This window comes from Macrotis lagotis, chromosome 6 (genome assembly GCF_037893015.1).
Source record: "Macrotis lagotis isolate mMagLag1 chromosome 6, bilby.v1.9.chrom.fasta, whole genome shotgun sequence".
Classification (NCBI taxonomy): domain Eukaryota; kingdom Metazoa; phylum Chordata; class Mammalia; order Peramelemorphia; family Peramelidae; genus Macrotis; species Macrotis lagotis.
The window spans coordinates 84229883-84253920 of record NC_133663.1 but is presented as its reverse complement, the minus strand read 5'-3'; the positions used below and the strand labels follow the sequence as shown (position 1 = coordinate 84253920).

General features: G+C 40.2%; 1 protein-coding gene across 1 annotated transcript in view; it reads left to right on the top strand.

The window, feature by feature from the left end:
- Positions 1–24038, top strand: part of LOC141491033 (neuropilin-2-like) — a 51569-nt gene that overhangs the window by 9902 nt on the left and 17629 nt on the right. Inside the window, exon 2 of the mRNA XM_074191563.1 lies at positions 7335–7512. Within this exon, the coding sequence (XP_074047664.1) occupies positions 7335–7512 (178 nt within the window). The remainder of the gene's footprint in view (positions 1–7334; positions 7513–24038) is intronic.

The window sequence follows — 24038 nt, the reverse complement described above, 5'->3', positions numbered from 1 at the left end:
CAGATTTTGAACTTTATCTTCACAAAAGTTCACAAGGATTTCCATTTGCTGCCTTTTCAGGAGTTCATCATTCACTGCCATCCTGAACTATAAATTGAATAGATTGCATCCCTTTCCAGTTGCCTTAGGAAGTGGTCAAACGGCTGCATTCCTGGGCTGATGGATTGGCTCATTTCTTTCTAGCTTAAGCCAAGACACAGATTTTATGAGACTGTCTTGTGACAGGCTGAAGTCACTTTGAATAAAACAAAATCCCGCTTCAGATCACAGAAATGACTCCTAAAATCAGCTTATCCAGGGTTACTGGGTAAAATTTGGTTAAACTCTGAGCAAAGGACTTAGATGAGCTGGACTGGGATTTGAAGAAGCTTTCTGGCTTTTTCTTTTTGTGTATTTCCATGTATGACATGTTCCACACAGAAATATGTATCCATAAAATATATAAATATGCAACAGCATGCAGGATTGTAGTGAAAAAAAGATACTTGAGCTCCTCATAATCTAAGACAAAGTTCTTCTCTCTTCATCATAAAAGTCTAGGAAATTTTTATCACAGAAGCACAAGTCAAACAAGTGTGACACTTTGAATAAATGTGTTCTGCATCATGTAGGCTTTAGTGACTTTTAAAACTATCTGTTTTATTGACTCGGGTTCCTTTCCTTACCAAAGTAAAAAATATTCAAGTTACGAGGGACCTTTGAGTTCCTCTGCTCAATCCCTCTCATTTTCCAGTGGTTTGGTGATTAGTCTGAGTCTAACTGGCACGTCCAACTCCAAGCCCTATTTCAATTCCCACTACCCTGGATGATTTGCCAAAGGGTGGGGCCAGGAATTTTAACCTGATGTATTATTTTTCTTCCGAATGGGAGGGTGAGGGGATCATTTTACTTTGCTACTAATAAATATATCATGCGGGGCAAAGATTTTCAGTCTTCAGCTTCAATCTTCTTGTTTTACTCCTTAAAAGTTTGAAGGCTAAGTGGGTGTATGATGTACTTTCCTTTTTTTCCCTAAAGTAAGCAACATATGTGATTTCCAAGGGAGATGCAAAGGATGAGTTTCTGAGTCCCTTCTTGAGTTGGGCAAAACCAAGAAATATTTCCTTCCCCCTCCCGAAAAACTACTAACTAGTCATAAATCCCCTAAATTGTATTTACAAAGTGGATTTTTGGACCCTATGGGTACAGTCTTCCATTGATCCCTGTTAAATGTCATCTTATTAGTTTCGGTCTAACATTTGGAATATTTTTAGATGCTGAGAGAGGCAGTATAATCAGTGGATAGAGTCCTGGATTTAGAGTGAAAAGACTTCAATTCAGATCCTGCTTCTAATTATTTAGACAAGTTACTTCATCTTTGTGGACTTCAGTTTCTTCATCTGTAAAATGGGTCAATTGGACTACTTATCCTCTAAGCATATTCCCAGAGAATATTCTGGGCAATATTCTCTGGTTCCATTTGGTACTTCAATTGTTCTTAATCCCCTTGCCTCGCTGACAAAAATCACTTTGGGTCTGGGGTTTAAATGTGCCACTCTTGTTTACAGTGTTCCTTATATGGAGCTACAGAGCCTTCTTTTCTTTTTTGTTTCCCAAAATGACAAATAAAGAACAGTAGCAACAACTAAACCTCTTTGGAAAATAATAGGAGGCCTATAATGCCCTTATCCTTATTCCTTCTTTAGGGTTTAGCAGCAAATAATGACTGTTTTACTATAGTTCAATATTACCAACCCACCTGACTTTCCTTTCCTGCCTCTGACATTATCTGTGTGACCCTGAGCAAGATTTTTTACCTTCCTAGGACTTTTTTCTCATCTGTAAAAATGAGGGGGTTAAATTTGATGACTTCCGAGGTTCCTTTTAGTTCCAGACCTATGCTCGTATGATCATTTATAGTCCCTGGGGCCTCTGAAAGCTTATGGTTGCCTTGAGTCATTAGTCAGAGGCTAGTAACAATTACTATAACTCACACTTATGTAGTACTTTCACCATCATCCCATTTGATCCTTTCAACAAGACTATAGGGTAGGTAATATGGGTATTTGTAAACACTCCCATTTTACAGCTGAAGAAATGAGGTAAGAAGATCTAGCCATAAAGCTGGCAAGTGGTAAATCTGAGATTTAAAATCGGATTTCATCATAGTAGAGCACTAAAAGGGGAAAGGAAATTAGCTAATCTAACCTGCACCCCAGTCAAAACTGCCTCCCTTTTACACAGGAGAAAAATGAGATCCAGAAAGAGGAAATATTAAAAGTCACATAACTTAGTGTGAGACAGTTCTAGGACCAGAAATGACTGATGTTCTGATGGACATACCCCCACTATGGGTGGGCTATAACATTTTAGATAAGGCCCTTTGCTTCATTAATCAAAATGATAATTAAAAACATGATAATAAGTTTTAAATGCAGGTTTTAAATATCATAGACTTAGACCTGGAGGGGACGGTTGAAGCCCTCTAGTCTAAAAATGTCTTTAACAGTTGAAGAAAACGAGGCACAGAAAAGTTCATTGACCCAATGTTATAAGGGTTGTTGGAAGCAAACACAGATGGCTTGTTTATTTTTTAATCATTCTCTGTCACCCCAGTCGGCCTGCAATCCTACCTAGTAGCCAAGTCTTGACTTGAACAGGAAACCAAATAATGCCTTGATTTTACTCCTAAATTAACTTAATTATACTTCTTTTAAGCATGATGATATTAGTGTGGAATTATGGGATTGATTAGGTCTTAGAAAATTTACTTGGTCCAGTCCACCATCTTCAGGCAGAAACAACTCCCTCTTTGGTTAATTCAGGGTTTTGCCACTCTTCTTTGGGGATTTATCTTAGATGAAGAGTCTTCACTAGATGATTGTAGAATGAAGTCTCTTGCCAAACTAACAAAAGCTGAGTAGTTCACATTGCAGCAACTTCATGACTTTAGAGTGGAGATGGGATGCCTATGGAGAGTGGTTTCCCCAAGGCATTCTCTTGGGGTTGAGCTTTATAGGTGTTTGACATCTCTTCTATATGTGGACCATTTTGAAAGTGATAGAAGCTACAAAGGCTTAAGATGATACGACTTTTGAAAAGAGATTACTTCAAGTGTCTGTTGTGGCTTCATATGCATTTTAGCAGCTAAGTACCTGAAAGTAGAAAGGGTGGGAGGTGTGGGATGGATTCTGAATGAGAACATGGGAGGTGAAAAGGGATTGAGTTTGTTTTCTTTCCAGTCTTTACTTCTGTATTTCAAAAGTTCATTTCTTTCCAAGAAAAATACAGGCTGAAACTCCAATATTTATCTTTATGGGATGTATGTCTGTGCAAATGATGTGTGATATTTTATGTGAGGGTGTGAAAGCGTGTACAAGAATGAAGTGTGAATTACTAATATGTATATGAAGCTAATGTATGTTCAATATCTCTATTTGTGTGCATGTGTATGTGTGTGTGTGTGCATTACATGGAGAGAGATATCCAAACAAAAATCTGCATTTATAAATGTTTGTGTGTTGAGTAAGCTCACCCCACGGAACTAAAACAGATGTTTTTAAATTCTCAGATATTTTTATGAGTGTCTTTCATTCAGATAAAGTAAAGGCAGAAAAAGGCTGGTTGCTTCTCTTGTTTGGGTTAAGCAATGAAATTTCTGGGAAACAACAGAAAATGCTGTATTCCTGCCTCGAGATAAAAATAGTTCAGTTTTTGGTGGCCAAATCTGAAGCTGAGGAAATGATTACTCCCCAGTGTGGATGAGAAGTAAAAACTTCCTATGAGGAAGTTTCCTGTCATTATAGCTAACTTTTCTGTGCGTATGACCCATGGGAGAGAAGGATGTTCTTCTGCAGTGTTTGGGAGGAGGGAGGAAATCAAGAGGAATGGAGAGACTTTTGAACATTGGGTCCTCTTTAAAGGATGCTTTCTCCAAATCCCCTGCCCCACCTAGAAATGATCTCCCTCATGCTACACTGTTTGATCTCTCCAAGGAATTTTTTTTCCTTTCTAACTTCTATTTTAAATATCTGTAGATAAGTGTTAAGTTCCCTCCTTTCTTCTCAACCCCTCTTCCACTCAATAATCCAGAAACTCCTCATGAATAAGAAACTGATTTTTATTTTCTTGTACTGGTAGTATATATCAGACCCTAGATTTAAAGCTGGAAGGCAATTTAAGAGTTATCATTTCTAAACCCATCATTTTACAGATGAAGAAACTAAGGCTCAGAGAAGTTAAATGACTTGTTCATCACACAGAGAAAAGGTATCTCAGGTTTTGAAATGGGATCTTTCTGACTCTCAAGTCCAACACTATGCTACTATCCCATGTGGCCTCCATACATTGTGATGCTTCCCTAATGAAAGAGATGTAATAAAAAGATGGGGTGACTAGGTGGCACAGTAGAGTGATGGGTCTGGAATCAGGAAGACTGATCTGGTCTCAGATGGGTGACCCTGGGCTATTCACTTAATCCTGTTCACCTCAGTTTCCTCATCTTTAAAATGAGCTGGAGAAGAAATGGCAAACCACTCCAGTAACTCTGTCAGAAAAACATTCCCTAAGGGGGCACAAAGAGTCTGAAAAATGACTTAACAATGATAGAAAGATCTCTGGAATGGCGGAGAAGAATTCATAGGATCATAGATTTAGACAGGTGTGTGTGTTGGCAATGTTTAACAACTGACTCTTGGAAAAAAATATATACAGGATGTAATTTTAAGTTTGATCTGAATTGTTAAAATGTTCTCCATCAGTTTCATAAGTCTAGGCAACAACACACTGAATCAAGTCCTGATATATAGCATCATTTCTGAGGTGTGAACACTTGCACAAAAATTTAACAAGTATGAACTGGCTCCAGCAGACTTCTGGATGAAGAAGCTGTAAGGGATCTCAAAGGTTACCTAGATTAATCCTCTAGTTTTACAGAAGAGAGCTCTGAAGCCCAGAAACATCTGATGACCTACCTCATGGTCACAGAAGGATGACAGAGTTAGAATTTGAGACTGGTTCCATTGCCTTTAATCTAAGAATCCTGTAATAGTTGGGGAGACCTGGGTTCAAATCCAAGCTCTATGTGAGCTGTGCAACTGTAGGCAAGTCCCTTGAGTTCTCTGGGCTTGTTTCTTCATCTGTGAATGGATGGGTGTGATAACACTTATACTCCTACAGCTGTGAACAAAGAACTTTACAAAATGCTCTATAAACACCAGAAAGCATCTCTTTAGTGGAGTGAAGAAGCAGAGGGTCCTAGGTAGATGATGACAGGAGCTGCAATCAACTTCCTGGTCAGGACTGTGATTTGGGGTGGGTGGACGGCAGGGCTATCATTTCTGTGAAGTGACTGGCAAAGGGACTGTAAACTAAACTAAAATAAAATGATCCCTTCTCCCCCACTCACTGAGCAGCTGGTGCTCAGAGTTCCCACACCTAAGCCTTTCCCAAAGGAACAGACTCATTCCTCCTTCTGGTTCCTTCCCATTCATTAGGCAGCAGCAGTGGGACACAGTCTGTCTTCGTACTCTGAATTATGCTGGGTGCTCTGTTTGAGAGTATGGTTTATGGCGCCTGGAACACCCCCCAAGGAGTTGGTTGCAGAAGAATGGGCTCCTTTCAATCCATTGATCATTTATGGTCTCATCTGGGCCACTCCTCAAGGGGTCATGCCTTTGTGTTCTCAGACTTCGCTAGTCATTAGGTAGAGGATGGTGTGTCCCTGCTAGCTCAGAGGAAATGGCTTACTTTTGTTTTCCTTCTCAGGAGGAAATGGCACCAGGGTCCATTAGATTTCAAAATCTCACTCTGTGTTCCTCTCACATTTGAACTCCTCAAGGTGAACCGGTTAAAAGGCTACTTGTCTGGCTTTGGGTCCTAAGCACAGCTAGGCCTTGCACCCCATCTTTTATGCATTAAGCCCTGTCAGACTGATAATCTAAAGCAGAGGTATGGAAGACGGTAATACTGACAGACATGGGGAATAGTAAACTGCACCTGTAGAGTTAAAAATGCATGACCCTCTCCCTGAAAGAGTGAACACATGAGAAAGATCCTGCCCTGTTGGGTGACTGCTGAGGCATAATACATAATTCACAGGACCATGCTGGTTCATGCAGATGGCAATATTAAAGCATGATTGATGCTAAGAGAAGCAAAAAAAAAAAAAAAAACCACTCAGGAAAATCTCCAAGAGATCTCTTGCTATTGCTCTGACTCTCATACTTTCCTGTCGTCTTCCTGTTCTACTGTGGATATTAAATGAAAACCCCATGTTTCCTGGGAAACCCCCAGGTGTCGTGAGATTTCATTCCCAGTTATTATTGTATTTCCCAAATGTCACCAACCCAACTGGGATGAGGCAGTACAGAAGTCCTCTCCCATCATCCCCTTCTTCCTTTGAAGATTCCCCACTCCCCATTCCATCATCCCCCATGAAGCTGTTCATCTCCATCAGTGTGCGGCCAGGGAGGGGAGGAGAAATAATGGTCAGCTGACTGGACTTCGGCTGCCTTTCAAGTGGTTGGTTGAAGCTAAATGTAGCAGTAGCACTCTCTTGTGGTGACCAGGTTGGGAGGGACAGTAGGAGGGAAAAGAGTGGGAAATCAAATAAGCCCAAGGCACCTTTATGGAAGTTCCAAATGTGAAAGGAATTTGGACTCTGATATAGAGGGTTTTTTCCCCTCTTGGTGGGAAATGAAATAATAAATCAGATTTGTGGTGTATTTGAGATTAAATGTTTGGGGATTTTTTTTCTTATTTAAAAAAAAAAAGTAGAAGAAGAAGAAGCTGAAATCACCCTCCAGGGAAGGGTCTGCTTAACCCCAGAGCTGGAAAGTGCTTCCTTGCCCAGCTTTAATTGTTACCAGGCTCTTTGTGGGACAACTCTTCAAAACCACGATGGTCAATTATGAACTGAAGCCTTTAATTCACACCGGTTGGGTGGGTTGGTGCCAAGTTAGAGAAAATGAAGGATTTGTAAGTTAAGGAGTGAGGTGAATCACTTGGATGAGCAAAGGGAAATGGACCAACAAAGTTAGTTAGGAAAGGGGGTGCTTAGGTTTGTGCCCCTCTTTCTGTCATTACGAAGTTGTCTAATTGGAATATTTATGGCCCTTTCCTGGCACGTTTTCATTTGTGTGGGTGTCTGTGCATAGCTGGTGGAGGAAGAAGGGATGAGCTATAATAGCTTTGCCCACTGAATGAGTAAGTGGGTCAGCCCTGTGTACTTCCATAAAAGGTCTGTAAAATAGTTTTTAATCAGCTGCTAGGAAAAGAGAGAGGGAGAGAAGGGGAGGAATTAAACAAAAAAGAATTTATTTGAAGTTCTTGACGTTGTTTGCCTTCCCTTTCAGGCCTACCTTGTGGAGGTCGTTTGAATTCCAAAGATGCTGGCTATATCACGTCGCCTGGTTATCCCCAGGACTATCCCTCCCACCAGAACTGTGAGTGGATCGTTTATGCTCCAGAACCCAACCAGAAGATTGTCCTCAACTTCAACCCTCACTTTGAGATCGAAAAACACGACTGCAAGTAAGTACCGCCTCATTCCTTTTTAGTAACCAGAGCATCTCCGCTATTACCACCACTACCACTGCCACCGCCGCCAGTACCTGAATCCCATGATGTAAGAGATCAATAAATCCTGAAATTTGATTCTCCATGGAGCCTTGACTCCAGAGTGTGTCTCCTTAGGCCATTATCTTTTAGAGTAAGGAGAGTCTAGTTAACCCAATGGCACAGTGGTATGTGCTTTTCATTTGATTCATAAAGTTGATCTTGCTTCTACTTATGCTTTGGAAGTGGGGATTAGAAGGCAAAAAGTAAGCTGTCAGAACTCTCAGCTTTTGTGTGTTTTGGATGTCAGCATCCATTTCAGAGTCTATGGAATTGGTTATTGGGAAATTCAGACAAAAACAGGCCTTCAGTTTCTTCAAGGGCCATCTTGCCATGTTTCCACATGAAAAAATATTATCAGATCATGCTTGGTATTTGAATATTGTTTTAAAAAAAGTTGGTACTTTCAGAATCAATAAATATTTATTAAGCACCTTATATCTTAAAGGTTTAAGGAGGTCAGCTACAAAGATATGGAGAAAACAGAGACCTGGAAGAAGAAACTGTGTCTCCTGACTTTCTGTCACATGAGGCATCTGGAGTTTCCAGTCCTAAGCAAAGAGGAACTCTTTCTCTTTTTTTTTAAAGAAAAAATTTCATGTTAAGTAGATTAATAAGCAAGCCTTTTTTAAGCCCCTACTATCTATTGAGGGAATGCTTTAAAAATTGTTATTAGAAGATAACCCAGACATGATACATGCAAGAAAGTCACATGGGTTTGTGTTACTGGCCCTGATTTCATTCAAGTTCCATCATTTGATCATGCCACATTCTCTGAATGGATGAAAGGGGCCATTTTTGAAGTATGGATATTGTGTGGCTTGGTAAATTATTCTCTCTTTCCTTGGTATTTTGTATCTTACATGATGTTTTCCCAAATGAGACTTACTTTTTGCTAAGGCCTGGAGAGGTTGGATGGATTGTGGGCTGTCCCATGTGATTTCATGTCAGGAGAACCAGTTTCCAATGCCAGCTTTACTCTTGACTCTACAGATGACTCAGGATAACTCACTCAGTTCTCTGCTTCAGTTAAATTTATCTGCGCAGGGATCTTTCCATATCAACTTAAAAGTTTCTTAGTTCCTATCAGGTCCACACAAGGCAGCCAATGCCTTTGTATCTTGGGCTGATGAGAAGAGAGAGGGCAGGGCACATGAGTTCAGAAAGACCTGAGCTTGGGGGCCGATGGAGCTCAGAGAAATTTGAGTAAGCACCTCTGCCTCCATAGAGGGCTCCATTCTGTTCTGCTGATGACAGCAGAGCTCTCAGTGAAATCTCTAGGAGGTCATCTTATGTTTATGCATCAGTGGTAGAGGGGGAAATCACAGGTTCCTCAAGGAAAAATCTTGGAGCTAATAAGGATGGCACAGAGCAACTAGGCTGCATGAAAGGTTACATAAGCATGTTCTTGTGCTGCTCCAGGAAGCTTTCCCTACTCAGAAGGAGCACGGTCCACAAGGCTGTCTTTTACGTTGTTGGATCAGAAGGCTTTACAGCCTTAATTCTTCCTCCTTTCCCTTCCTCCCATTGATGGATTTTGCCACTTAACTGAGAAAGGAGGGAGATTCGAGAGGGGTTTGCTCCTGTTTCTTGTTCAGTGGGAGGACTGAGATTATCTTAAGTCTCTCACCCGATCCCTCCTCCACTGCCCAATGGAACTTAGAAGAACAGGGAGGTCAAAAGGAGGTCATCCTGGGGTACATTATTTTCCTTGGGGTACCCATTTGGCCAGGAAGAAATCAGACAGGGTCATTTCAAATTCTTGGCAACAGATTTTTGATTACATCTTTCATTCCCACCCTTTCCTTCTTTCCCCTTCATCTCTCACTCTGCATTTTTGTATTCTCATCTTTACCATTTAGGGAACCACATCTGTTTCTTTCAGACCTTCTTTTTTCAGTTTCTATTCTTTTGGCTGACCATTTACATTTGGAAGAAACAGGCTCTACCCTCCCTTTTTTTTAATTTCATTATGAAAGGAATAATTTATTGTAATTAAAGTCCTGGAAGGTGCTTCTCTCTCTCTCTCTCTCTCTCTCTCTCTCTCTCTCTCTCTCTCTCTCTCTCTCTCTTTCTCCCTCCCCCTCTCTCCATTCCTTTTTCTCTCTCTCCTCCTTCCCCTCTCCTTTCTCTCCTTTCCCCTTCTCTCCTTTGTCTGTCTTGTTCTCTTCCCCTCTTTCTTTCTCTTTCCCTCCTTCTTCAGGCTACTTTTTCTCTCTCCCTCCCTCCCTTTCTTTTCCTTTCTCTTTTCTTCCTGGCTTCTCTTTCTTTCCACCCTCTATCTCCCTTTCCCCTCACCTTTTCACTCTCTCTCCCTACCTCTTTCTTTCTTTCTGTTCTTCATATCTGTTCCAAGAAAGCTTGGAAGGCACCTCAAATCAAAGGAAATCTGCTTCTTCTGTCTTTCCCTTTTGTGTGCATATTACAGACTGAGTCTGGTTTCTCAATGCTTAGAAGGATTGATGCTTCCGAAAATAAAACTTGGAACCCATGCTGCTGGCTGAACTGTCCTTCAGATGATAGGACACAGCAGCAACACCAAAGCAGCAAGGGGGTGTGTGTGTAGGAGGGGTGGGGGAAAATAGGAATAAATAAGAAGTTAATAGTTTAAAAAAAAACCTTTCTAGCTGAGAAGGAGCTCAGATCGTTTTCTCCCCAGTTTCCTCCTGTTTCATCTACAAAACTGAATCCAGCAACTACTTTGTGATCTGGGAACTGTTCCCTGGTTTGAAAGGATTATCCAAGGTTCTTTTCAAAGCAGTGGCCAGTGAGCCATTCTCTTCTCTCACCTTGGGGACTTGCATCCTTAAGGCTGAGGCAGAAAGCTCAGTAAATTCATCAGTCAACAGACTCATAACTCTAGGACTGAAAAGGATCTCAGAGGCCATCTGACCCACACTCCTCATGGGAGCAGCCAGGGGTTTCCAGGCCTGGAGTCAAGACCCAAGCTCATATCTAGCCTCAGTCACTAACTGAGTGATTTCTGGGCAAGTTACTCAACCATTGTTTACCTCAGTTTCCTCATCTTTAAAATGGGGATAAATAACAGTACCCACTTCCCAGGGTTGTTGTGAGGATAAAATAAACTAATAATTAAAAAGTACGTAACAAATTTCTAGAACACAGGAATTATTATATCAATGTTAGCTACTATTATCATTATTTTTCTACCTCCCAACATTAACATTTCATCAATATTGTATTTTCCCTCAATTACATGTTAAAATAATTTTTTACATTTTTAAAAGTTTTGGGTTCCAAATTCTATCCCTCCTTCCTTCTTCCCCTCCCTTAATTTATAGATATGACAATGAGGCCCAAGATAGTTAAGGTTTTTGCCCAGATGTAGGATTTTAACCCCACCATTGGAACCAGTGGTTTTAACTGTATTTTTTAACTTTGAAAAGTAACCATATGAGGAATATACTTTGAGTAACTTTCAAAGTTTTGTGACTTTAGAATGAATGTCTAATTTGGTTTTATTGTGGTGTTCACTTCTTAGTCATCCCCCAAGTCTTACCGCCACTTGTGGATTTTTGCTTTTCGAACAGAAAGTTTGTTCTTCAATAGTCTTTCTGTATGGAAAATTGCACTCAGAAACCTCAACTTTGCCTGAGTCATTGTATTCAATGACCACCACCTCTGGTTGCCTTTCCGAGCATTCCTCCTTCCCTTAAAAACAATCTAAATACTGAAAACCCCAGGGTTTCTCTTAGACTTGTTCAGTGTACAGAAACCAAAAACCATTCACCACACTGTCAGGTTAGAGTGTCTAAGGAGGTGAGGAAGGCAGAGTAGACAGAGCATGAGACCAGACCCAAGGCAGTCTGGGCAAGTTGAGCAGGGAGACTTCATGCTCAGCTGTGCCGGCCAATGATGGTATTGCTTCTTTGGCAGCCAAAGGATTTTCAGCTGAATCATCACCCAAATTGGTTGAGTGTTATTTTTTATTTATTTATTTTTTGGTAAGTTCTGCAGGGGAAAGAAGAAGAAGATATCTTCAACCTACAGATGACACAGAGTTAACTCATGAGTGACTAGATCACATCCTGCAGACAGTTTCACATTCTTAGTCATACCCTAAAGCTACCCATCAAGGGACAAATAAAGCCCTAAGTCTCTCAAGGATCTGGGCATTCTTAAATGACTCTTCATTAGAGTGCTTTAAATACCTATATTTTTTTAAAGAGGAGAAAGCACTGACAGGCATGCCTCACACTGCCCTGAGACCAGGAAGACTTTAAGGGAAGAGTTTGTAGTTGGTAAAAGTAGGCACCTAGAAGTGGCAGTGGAGTCAGGAAGAGTCTTCCTGAGTTCAAATCTGGCCTCAGACACTTACTTGTTCATGTGGTCCTGAGCAAGCCACTTAACTCTGTCTCAGTTTCCTCATCTGTAAAATGAGCTGGAGAAGGAAACGGCAAACCACTCCAGTATCTTTGCCAAGAAAACTCCAAATTAGGTCACAAAGAGTAGAACACCTGGAAAAATGAATGGACACACAACATTGCCTTATTTATTTGACACTGATAGTAAATGAGATATTTTACCACATAATTGGAGTTTATGTCTTTACATAACAAAACTAAAAAAAAAGTTAAACCCTATTTGGTGGAACTCTTTCTGAAATGTGTTCCATACTTCCTCATTTTAGTAACCTAGGGATACTGATCAGTGTTAAACTTGTTCTTGATGATTCAGGGTTATAATTAAACATAATTCATGGTACAGAACTGTAATAGAATGGCTTTGGGGGTTATGGTGGTGTATTAGGTCTGTCTGTCCCAAACTGAAATGACTACCATCCACTATGCTATTTGAATTTTTATCTTTGCTTCTCACGTCTCCTCCCTTTCAAGCTGTCAATTATGATTTCAGTGCTTGTGGCAACCTCCTTACAATTTGTTGCTTTAATCTGTCTGCGGGATTGGAAATCAGATAAATAAACTTATTAGAATCATATGTAAAGTAAGAGTAAATTGTCAGTGATTTTGCCCAAGGGTTTCTCTCTTGAGCAAAGTACATAAATCTTCTGGTTCCCAGTCTTCATAATATAGGTTTGTAGATTCAGAGTTGAAAGGAACCTTCTAATTGGTTGGATCCTCTAATCTGACACTCATTTTTGGGCAAAAACTGAGTAACAGAAAGGGCCAATTATTTGTCCAGTGTCATACTGGATTTTTAACTTCAAAGTTACTATTCTTTCCTTTGAACCATATTGCCCCCCTATATCTCTTTCAAGTGGACAAAAGTTCTCCATTTGTTCACTAACCATTTAGAGAGGCCATAGGTTGTAACAGACTCCATGATCCCATCTGATATAGGTTGACCATGTGACCCTGGGCAAGTCACTTAATTACTCAGTGAGTGTCTTACTAAGATGATGTTGAAGAGAGGTCCTGATTTCAATCGGTAGAGGGAATCCCCTTAGCAGGAATTCTGGTAGCTATGAAATCAAGGATCCTAACCAAAACAAAATAAAAATAAAAATATATCTCCACATTTATTATCTTGTATTTGGACAACACTATGATGTGCCCAGAGAAAGATGCATAGATCATGATGATATAGCTCTTACCTTCATAGAGTTTATTGTCTACTGGGGAGAAGGTATGGAGTTAAAAATACCCACAAATCTGAAGTGCCACAAAAGAAAACACAACTATGGTACAGAACACAGGATAACTCAATTATGCAGTGTCATATGCTATCATAGGAATGAAAAATCACTTTTGTTGGGAAGGTGGAACTTGAAGTGAGTCTTGAAGGAGGAAAGGGGAGTATTTTTTTAAAAGATTTTATTTTTTTTGAGTTTTGCAATTTTTCCCCTAATCTCGCTTCCCTCCCCCATCCCACCCCCCAACAGAAGGCAGTCTGTTAGTCTTTACATTGTTTCCATGGTATACATTGATCTAAGTTGAATGTGATGAGAGAGAAACCATAACCTTAAAGAAAAAAATAAAGTAATAAGAGATAACAACATTACATAATAAGATAATCTTTTTAAATTAAAGGTAATAGTCTTTGGTCTTTGTTCAAACTCCATAGTTTTTTCTCTGGATACAGATAGCATTTCTCCAGAAATGTTGCACTGATAAAATGAGCGAATCCATCTAGGTTGATCATCACCCCCATGTTGCTGTAAGGGTATACAATGTTTTCTGGTTCTGCTCCTCTTGCTCAGCATCACTTCATGCAAAGCAGAAGGGGAGTGTTTTAGATACATGGAAAGTCATAGGGATGGGACAGAAAAGAAAAATGCCTTCTTTGACCTCTCCAGCACTCATTGAGAGCTCTTACTCCACCAAACTTAATCCAGAGTATTTTCTTCGAGACCCCATTTAGGGTTCTCTTGGCAAAGATACTTGGAGTAGTTAGTCATTTTCTTCTTCAAACAGAGAATAAATAAACAGAGATGAAATGACTTACCCAGGGTCACACAGCTAGTGAGCATCTGAGGTCATATTTAAATTCAGGACTTCCTGACTCAAGGCTCAGCACTCTATCCACTGAGCCACGTAGCTGCCTCTCTTTGCAAACAGTAGTTACTTAATATTTGATGAATGAATGAATAAATCCTAGGATTATGTCTTATACTCACATGTTCCCCAGTCTGGAAGCCTAAGGTTGGACCAGAAATCTTCTCTTTTTAGGATTTTTCTGACTTCCTCTTATGCTTGGATCACTCATTGACCATAACTATTGAATATAACAACTCTGCTATTTATCAACTATATGACTTCCTGCAACTCACTTAGCTTCCCTAGTCCTCCTTTTTCCCATCTATCAAATGAAGGTGAGGAACTAGATGATATCTAAGAACTTCCTCAGTTCTCATTTTTTTTTTAATGATTCCATGACTTCTTTGTCATCAGATATTGGTTGTCATGCTTGTATAGCTTTAACCAGTGGCAAACTTATTCTCAGGGAATGCAAGATGGTAGAGTCCTCACTATCCCAGGAGGCTCAGTGTGAGGTCATTCTTTGCTCAGGAGGGAGAATTGAATTGGTTATAAATATTATTATTATTATCAATTGTACTATCAAAATGCCTGATTCCCACAAGGAATCAATAAGCAGTAATTCTTTTCTACAACTCAACAACCTATCCCTTCCTTTGGGAATGAAGTCCAGCAGATAAACAATACATAGATATGAGTAAAATCCAGTTCTAGCTAGTTCCTGATTCTGGGCTCACCAGTCCTGACCTAGAACTCTACCCAAAAATATGAGGTTTTAGCAAAGGGGAACAAACAACCTCAAAAACAGCCAAAAAAGGCAAGTTTACAAATTGTTCCCCCCTCCCACCAAGGTTAGAGGGCAGAAGGGACAATAGTTATTTATAGCAGCTGGTTTGCAAACATGCTGTGTTGAAATAATGACTATCCAAATGAAAACTTCACTGTGGATTGCCCTCTAAACAATGCATTTTATCTTTTGATTGGGAAAACCACTTGGGAATTTCATAATACACAATCCTACTTGTTCTCACTCTCAACCCTGGCACCTCCTCTGAATCTGGAGTTTCCCTAAGGGCCAGCATCTCACCCGATGTAATTCGATGTAATTCTCCCATCCAGTTACATAGGGCAGGGTTCTGTCTCAAGAAATTCAATGGGAACTCCAAGTGTGGTGGGAATAAGAAACAAAGGGAAATAAACTGGATGAAGAAAATAGACGGGGGAAAAAGGAGCAACTTTTACTCATGAAAATTATAGAAAACATAAGACATTGATAGTGCCAAAAAAATCATAAATCTGGAGTTGGAACCTCAAAAGTCATTTAGTTTATCCCATTTCTTCCTCCAATCCTTTCTTTCAGATTTTTTTAAAAAGTTAATTTTTTTTTAATGGTAGAGATCCTGGAATCACTAGGCTGAGAGAAATTCAAGAGAATATCCCCCTGGATTTAGTTAAGGAATACATTCAAGCCTTCCCAGAAAAATAATGTGTTAACTTTGTTTAGAGAACACAACTTCCTTTGGTAATAAGGTCATAGGACCATAGTTTTCGAGCTGGAAGGAATATAACCCCCTCATTTTACAAATGAAGAAACTGAGGTTCCAAAATATGAATTTTTTGCTCAAGGTGACTTACCCTGCCTTGTTCAGTAATAAGCAGCAGAAACAGGATTTGAACTCATATCTTCTTGACCCCAAATTCAGTTTTCTTTCCATTGGCTTGGGTGTATTAGGTGCTGATATCTTATAGTCTCATTCCTTCGACTGCAGAACACAGGTCCAGCTTGAGCTTTTTGGTTCAAAAATTGTATTTTCACTCCTTTTTTTGTTTTTGTGAGGCAATAGGCTTATGTAACTTACCCAAGGTCACACACGCTAGTAGATATCAAGTGTCTGAGACCAGATTTGAACTCAGATCCTCCTGAATCCAGGGCTAGTGCTCTAGTCATTGTACCACCTGGCTACCCCCACCCCCCCCACCCCGTATTTTTACTCTGAAGAGGAAAACCCTTGAAAAGCATGTCTTGCTCTGGCTTTTTTTGTATCTCTTGGAAGGAGATGTAGTCATGAATGACAAGTCAGGCACCAGTTTGTACGACACTTAATAGCCCAGTGATGCTACTCTGTCACGTAGTAGGTGCTTAATAAATTCAAATTATTGGAGGGAAGAGATTGGGAGAAAGAAAGGGGGAAGAAAGCTGCAAATGTTTTACCTAGCATTGAAGCTACTGGGTATCTCCAAATTGTAATCTTTTTCTTGCTTATTACTTAAGTCCTTAGGTTATGGATGGGGCTGCCAACTACTTGGTCTCTGTTTTGTCTTAGGAGCTAGTTGCTTATAACTGAAGTACTGTAACCATGACTGATTTATCTAAATCTTCATGAAGCTTGTGGTCTGTGCTCCTAAATGTGCAATTAATAATAAAGAGTAAGCCTTTTGATGTGTATCATAGAGACAAAACTGGAACCCAAACCAGGGGCTGATTCAGGCAGGCATATCATTATCATATTATGGTAAAAGACTTGGAACTCTTGAAAATGGTCTGAAGCAAGTCAAAGAGGCTCAATTTATTTTGGGTACGTTCTCATATTTTTTGTTCATGGCTTGTTGGCAAAGGGTCTTGTTACTTTTTGTGTCTTTTGTCCCCACCGGTGACACATGTCTTTGTTCCTCTTCCCTATCAGGATGGCAGCCAGGTGTGCTGTCTGTTACCCCAGCGTTTAAGCATTTGGGACCTGTCTGGTCCCTTTGTAAACCTTTTGATTTCTTTCTCTTCTTTTCATTTCTTCCTCCTTGCCTGCCAAAGAGTCACCTCCGGATTCCAGCAGGGCAGTCAAGGAGAGAGAGAGAGATGGCTTTCTATGACTTAAATACAGCAGCTAGGACTTTTTCCATGAGGTCTAGATCTCAATTAGTAGCCAGAAACCACTTCTTCTTAACCTTTGATGGGTGTCCCTCCACCCCAATGCACCTATTTTGTACTCCCCTCAACCCCCCCCCCCCGTCTCCCCTTCAAATTCTTTGCCATCCTCTCCACCACCTTCCGACTACATCTGGAATCAAGAGGATGTGAGGGCGAGTAATAGAGTGTCAGTGGAAGTAATTGATTCCTCACACACAGAGAATTCTCTCGCCTTTAGTGTCAATGGAGCTGAACCAGAGCTTGGGAGGGTGAGCGAGACTTGTAAACAGTCCATGGCTGAGCTGTCAGGGCCAAGCCAGACACATCAGAGAGTGAGTGAGTGAGAGGGAAAACAGCGGAACAAATAATTGTTTTAGTGCAAAGGAAAGGAGTAAATAATATTTCAGTCCAAGAATGGGCATTTTGAAAGAGAAGAATATCAGGAGCTAGGAAGGGAAAGGGTAGAGATAATAGGTTTTAACCCAAGAGATTTTTTTTTCCCATATCAAGGTGGGCGGTTTATCTCCTCTTCCTTGCCCATTATCATCATCATTATCATTAAAATAATTATTGTTATAATTATTTACTGATGATACCTCTGCTTTAATGGGGTGCCTTTCATCCAAAGGGTTCAAAGCACTTTATCTCCTCCCATCATGCCTTGAGGAAGGCAGAGTGCAGGGAATCATTACTCTTTGTTTTATAGTCTGGGAACCTGTGGTATCAAGAGAGAAAAAACTTGGCTCAAGTCACAGAACAAGTTAGAGGCTTTTGCAAGATGCAGACTCTCCATCTGATTGTCTTTTTATTAGTCTTGGGTGCCTCCAGCAGCTCAGCTTCTATTTCTCCCCAGTCGCTCCTTCTGACCCCTTGTTGTCTCAGCTCTGACTGCAGCTAGTTCTTCCTGGACCACTTTGAGGGACCCCACCGCTAAGGGGTGTTTGCAATTTCCATTTCCCTGAAGGACAGGCTGCTAAGACACAAAAAGACTGCACAATCCCAAAGCCTTTCCTTCTTTCCTAGAGCACCATCTTTCAAAACAACTGCCACATCAAGAATGGGAACCAAACAGCCTTTCCATGAGTATATTACAGTTTCCTATTTAGAGGAAGGTCACTTAACACCATGTGCTTGGAGTTTGGTTGGGAGACTTTTCTATAAACCGTGTAGAGGTGTATGCCCCCCGCTCCATCTTTCCATGAGAGCCTCCAAGTGGACCCATCAAACATGCTAGCATTTTTTTACTATTTCTAAAACTTCCAGTTCCCTCCAACTCATTCTAGCTCGAAAGGTGGAGTCCTCTCTCCTAGGAGAAGATCAGAACTATAACCCAGCTTTGAACATGTCCGGTTGCTTTTCAACTCAGCAGGAATAGGGTATTCATAATTCACCTTTGGGAAGAAGAGGCAAGGCATGAATGGGATGAAAGTCCAGTGATTGCTGAGTGAGGGAAGCCATTTCAGCTGACTAACCACCGGGTGCCTACTCTTCTGTTCCGAGAACTCATGTGAGCTCATCATTTTCCTGCTGCCATAGTTTTTACTCCATGATCAGTTAATCCCAGGAGCCAACAAAAACTCCAAGCACTGTAACCTGAAGCCACATGTGAAATGAATCGAAGAGCAGGACCAAACCCACCTGCCATGTGTAATGCTGAAATGCCTCTCTTGTCTCTTTAGACTTCTGCATGGAACATTTTCAAATGGCCTTTGCCTTTTCTAGGCTTTGTTGTAGAGCCTGGATGCCAAAAATGGAAGGGGGGGGGCAGAAAATGACTAAAAGAATAAAGCCTTTACAAAGGAAAAGAAAAAACACACACACACACACACACACACACACACACACACACAACCTCTGAGATGCAGTAATTCCCTCATCCCGGAGCACCTCTGGTCTCAGCAGGGATCCCATTTTCTGGACAGATGGAGAGGTTATGACTTGCTTTCACAATTTGATCCTCTGGGAGCTGGGAGTAGTAAATGACTGTCTGGGAGCAAACTGCTCACCCGGGTGAAGGGAATAAACTCTTCTTCCCTCACCACAGGGTTGGGGGGTGGAGAAAGAAGAGGGGATTTGGTAAATTACCCCCATTCCTTTCTTTGGGCTCACCTTGGAATCAGACCCCATATGCACCACCACTAAAACATATACTTCCTCAAGTAATCTTAGGTCATTTTATTTCTCTCCTACACAGCTCTATGGGATAGCTAAGGCATGGCTTTTATTCCCATTTTACAGATGAGAAAACCAACTCTTAGGAAGACTGGAGTTAGTTGTCCAAGTTGGCTCATTCAGCAAGCCAACTCAGATCCCAGGTGACCAGTTCTGGTGGTGGTGAGCTGCTTCCCTTGTGGCACGCCTCCCTTACATCCTTACATATCCAGTGAGAAACAGACCTGAAGGAAGTGCCTGGAAAGCCCAGAATTGCTCTTCTTTTTGCTGTTGTGGCCTCATTTCCAAAAGGCCTTGTAAGTTAAAGAGTGAGGGTGAAGATTTTATAGAACTGATCCTGGAGACAGAAATAGAACCAAATAGCCATGTGTAAGTCCCAAATAAACAGCCTGCCGAAAAGTATTAAACAGCACATTAGCACATCTTGTTTTCTTACGTAACGAATGATTTTCCAGACATGTCCCATCTGAGCAAAATTCTCATCAGTGTTTCTCCTCCCAAGAGCAGGGGGCTAGTCATACTGCCACAGGAATGTGACTTACTGGTACGGGAGAAGATTTCAGCCAGAGATCACGTGTGTGTGTTTGTGTGTGTGTGTGTGTGTGTGTGTGTGTGTGTGTTTGTGTGTTTGTGTGTGTGTGTGTGTGTCTGGGGGTGGTAGTGGTGAAGTTCTGCTGAATGGGCTTCATTTGCCTCAAGTTCATCAGCAGTGAAATTTGTCAGACATACTGTCTGAAAAGAAAAGTCTCCTTCCTTATATAAAGCAACAATCTTGGCAGTTGGCTGTATGAGGAACAATGAGCAGTGAAAAGTTCTCCCCTATTGTGGGTCTTCTGTGGAAAAACAACCAACTGTTATAAATAGATGGTATTTGTAGTTTCCATTTTCTTGCCTCCAAGGTTTAGGGGGATAAGTCCTTCAGTTTGTTTTGGGTTATATTCTCTGCGTGCTTCTTTTACTAAATGACCAGTTTTCACCACCACCCCCCAAAGCCCTGGTGACCTTGACTGAGAGAGAGAATTGAGAATGAATAGCTACAGTATTAAAGCTTTGTAGTGGGAAGCTATAAAGGGGGTGGGGGGAAGAAATGTCAAATAACAGCAATTAAAAAATACACCTAAGAAAAACGCAAGTTCATCAACATAAACTTAATATGTATATCGAACACATTTAGATCTCTAGAATAGAAACAATTCTTATCTTACTTCTAAGAAATATAATAGGCATCTTTGAGGTCATCTGGCTCCAAATTCTTTATTTTATAGATGAGGAAACTGAGGTCCAGAGAAGAGATCCAAGGTCACATGGCAAAACTGGGATTTTTGGATTCTCCATGTCTTCTGAATCCTAATATCCAGGATTCTTCCTACACATCCTTTAGTTTCTACACATCATTAGTTAATATGTGAAACCTTAATAGACTATTGGTTGACTATATGTATAGAATATCTAAATGTCATATCTCTATTTATCTTGATCAGTCATCTTCAGTAGTATCTAAAACTTTGTATTTGGTATTTTCTTTTTTAAAAGATTATTTAAGTCAATGGGGTTAAGTGACTTGCCCAAGGTCACACAACTAGACAATTATTAAATGTCTGAGGCTAAATTGGAACTCAGGTCCTCCTGACTCCAGGACCAGTGCTCTGTCTACTGTGCCACCTATCTGCCCCCTGGGATTTTCTTGCCAGAGATACTGAAGTGGTTTGTCATTTCCTTCTTCAGTTCATTGTCCAATGAGGAAACTGAGGCACAAGGAAAAGCGATTTTTCCAGAGTCCTGGAGCTAGCAAAGACTCTGAGGTCAGATTTGAACTCAGGAAGATGAATTTTCCAGATTCCAGGCCTGATGCTCTATCCACTGTGACCCCTAGCTGCCTATATTTACCTACTTCTAAATAATTTATATCTATTTGTCACCATTAACTTATATAGCCATATATCTCTATGCATCTGTGTGGATATCTACACATCTATGTAGATATAGTATATTCTTATAGTATATTTATATGCTCATCAGTTAGCACAGTGTCTAGCTCATAGTATGAACTTAAATGTTCATTGATTAATTGATACTGGATTCAAATTTTATGTGATATTGAGCAGGTCACTTAACTTCTCTGAGACTTGATCTCCTCTTCTCCATAATGAGGGGCTTGGATTAAATGATGTAAAAAATCACTTCCAGTTTGGAAGGAAGGTGGCAAGGTGATACAATAGACAGCACTGGGCTTGGAGTCAGAAGCCTTGAATTAAAATCCTGCCTGCGTTACTTATTAGTTATGACACTATAAGTAAATCACTTAACCTCCCTCAACCTCAATTTACTCATCCATAAAATGGAGATAATGTTGTGAGGATCAAATGAAATTTTATATGTAAAGTACTTTGCCAGCAAGTTAACAGTTAATCCACAAGCATTTCTTAAGCACCTAATATAGTCCAGGCAGTGTACTGAATATTGGGAATACAAATACAAATACTTGGACACATTATAGAAAGGTAGCCCCCACCCTCGAGAAGCATACATTCTAAAGTCATGGGGCCCTGATGTAGAGGTCTGATTTGTAACCTGATAAAAAAGAAAGAAAGAGATCGTTAACTGGGATATTCTCTGGAAGTGCAGGTTCTGGTGATGCTCATCTAATCAGAAAGAGGGGTTCCTGGGGCAGACAGCACCTCTGAATTGTGAATTTCCTGGCTGAAGAGGTTTCTGGGAAATGATGGAAAAGTCCCTATAAGTGTTAGTGATGCCAATGTTATTGTTATAGCTATAATCCTACAATATATAACTAGATGTCTACTTGCTGAACTTTTTGTAGGAGGGAAATCTGAAATTTGGTGAAATGAATGTGCTTATTAAAATATAGCCCTGTGATAGTTCCTCTCCTTAACTATCTATTTGAATGTTAACATAGAGGAGCCCCATTTCATCTATGTCTCCCAGATGACAAAATAAATGACCAGAGAAGAGAATTATTTGGTTAGACTATCCATCCTGGTTCATATAGAGAAATCTAACTTACTATAAGCTTATTGAGGGGAGTCTCTCAAGTTCTTTCTTGTGGCTCCTGCTTAGCTCAGAGAACCTTCTTCCAAACTGGGCTGGGACTTGAGTTACATCCCAAGGTCATCTGAACCTTGGAAGAACCCACTTAGGCAATTAGCCACAAGATATCCCAGCTTAAATTAGGAAGGTTTCTGTATAAGTCCTTCAAAATCTATGCTGAACCAATTTGACTGAATTTTCTCATTAGATGATTTGAAGTTGGCTGAACTAACCATTTATCTCAGCATCATGTATATCATCTCTTTGTGTTTTTAGTAATCTTCCCTTCTGAGAGTGAAAATGTTAGTCCTCAGTTTTTTACCACCTACTTCCCTCAATTTTTTAATGTAAGGATTAATGAGACAGTGTTTGTTTAAAAAAAAAAAGGCTTTGAGGTCCCTGGAAGAAAGGCACTCCAGGAGGTGATATATTCCCTGGCCTGGGTAATCTATCCATGAAATATGGCACTTTGAAAGTGTGAGAAACATCTCAAATCACTCTGACAGCATTTTAATTATAGTTGATTTGTTTGCTGCTAATAGTGAAAATGCTGTCAAAGTGATTTGAGATGTGTTTTTTCCACTCATAATGTTATATTTCATGTTTTTGGAGTCATTGAAGCAGTGATTTGATTTCATGAAACACATGGAATGGCTCAGTGACTTACAAGGAGATAACAGGCTGCATAAAGTGGACTTGGGTTCTTCAGAGACCAAGAGTCCTTGTCAAAAAATAGATGATTGTTAACACAGGACCTCCATTTGAAATATGATTTAAAGTATTTGGAACCTAAACCATGGAAAAGGTAAACAGGGTGCTTGGGTGCCTGCTTATGGGATCTGGGTATACCTACCATCATCGAGATATGTTTGTAACCTCCACTACAAGGAAACGATCAAGACTCTATGGCAGCCTTCACCAATGTCATCAATAGAATATTTAGAAAATAAGGTGTTCAAGTACCACCCTATTCTATTAATATGAAATAGGATCTAGAGAATTCGAATAAGAGTGACCTTGAAGTAGGTTTAAAAAATCATTCTGTCCTGTAAGAAATTTTATCCACTGTGCCCTTTAACTTCTTTTTTTTTTTTTTTGCTTTATTGATTGGTTGTTCTTTTGGTGTCCTACTAAGAAGGTTTCTGGAAACCAAAAAGTTTCCTTGGTAGTTAGTGACTCAGTGCATAGAGTGTTGGACTTGAACTTGGGAAGACCTTTGTTCAAATATTGACTCAGACACTTAATAACAGTATGACCCTAGGGAAGTTATTTAACTTCTCTCCACTTCAGTTTCCTCACCTATAAGATGGCACCTATAATGGGCAGCAAGGTGGCACAATAGATAAGAGTGTTGGAGTTTGGAATCAGTAAGATCTGAGTTCAAATCCAGTCTTAGAAACTGCCTAATTATGTGATCTTGAGCAAGTCACTAAACCTCAGTTTATAACTGGAGAAGGAATTGGCAAACCACTCCAGTATTTTTGCCAAGAAAACCCATGGACACATGTTCACAGGGTCACAAAGAGTTGGATATGATTAAGATGACTCAACAACAAAACAAGTTACCATAATAGTACTTCTTACCACCAAGGGCTGTTGTGAAGGGCTGGAACCCCTCTTTCTGGTTAGATGACCATCACCAGAACCTGCACTTCAGGAGAATATCCCAGTTAAGGATCTCTTCCTTTCTTATCAGGTTACAAATATGATCATGAAAATAAAGGTTTTTTGTAAATGCTTAATACATACTAAATGCTATTTAAAAGCTTGGGTGAACTTATTGCTCTCCCTTTCTTCCCTGACATTCATCAACACCAAGAATAACACTTTCTATATAGCTTGCTAAAACTGTGGTCAGTTTG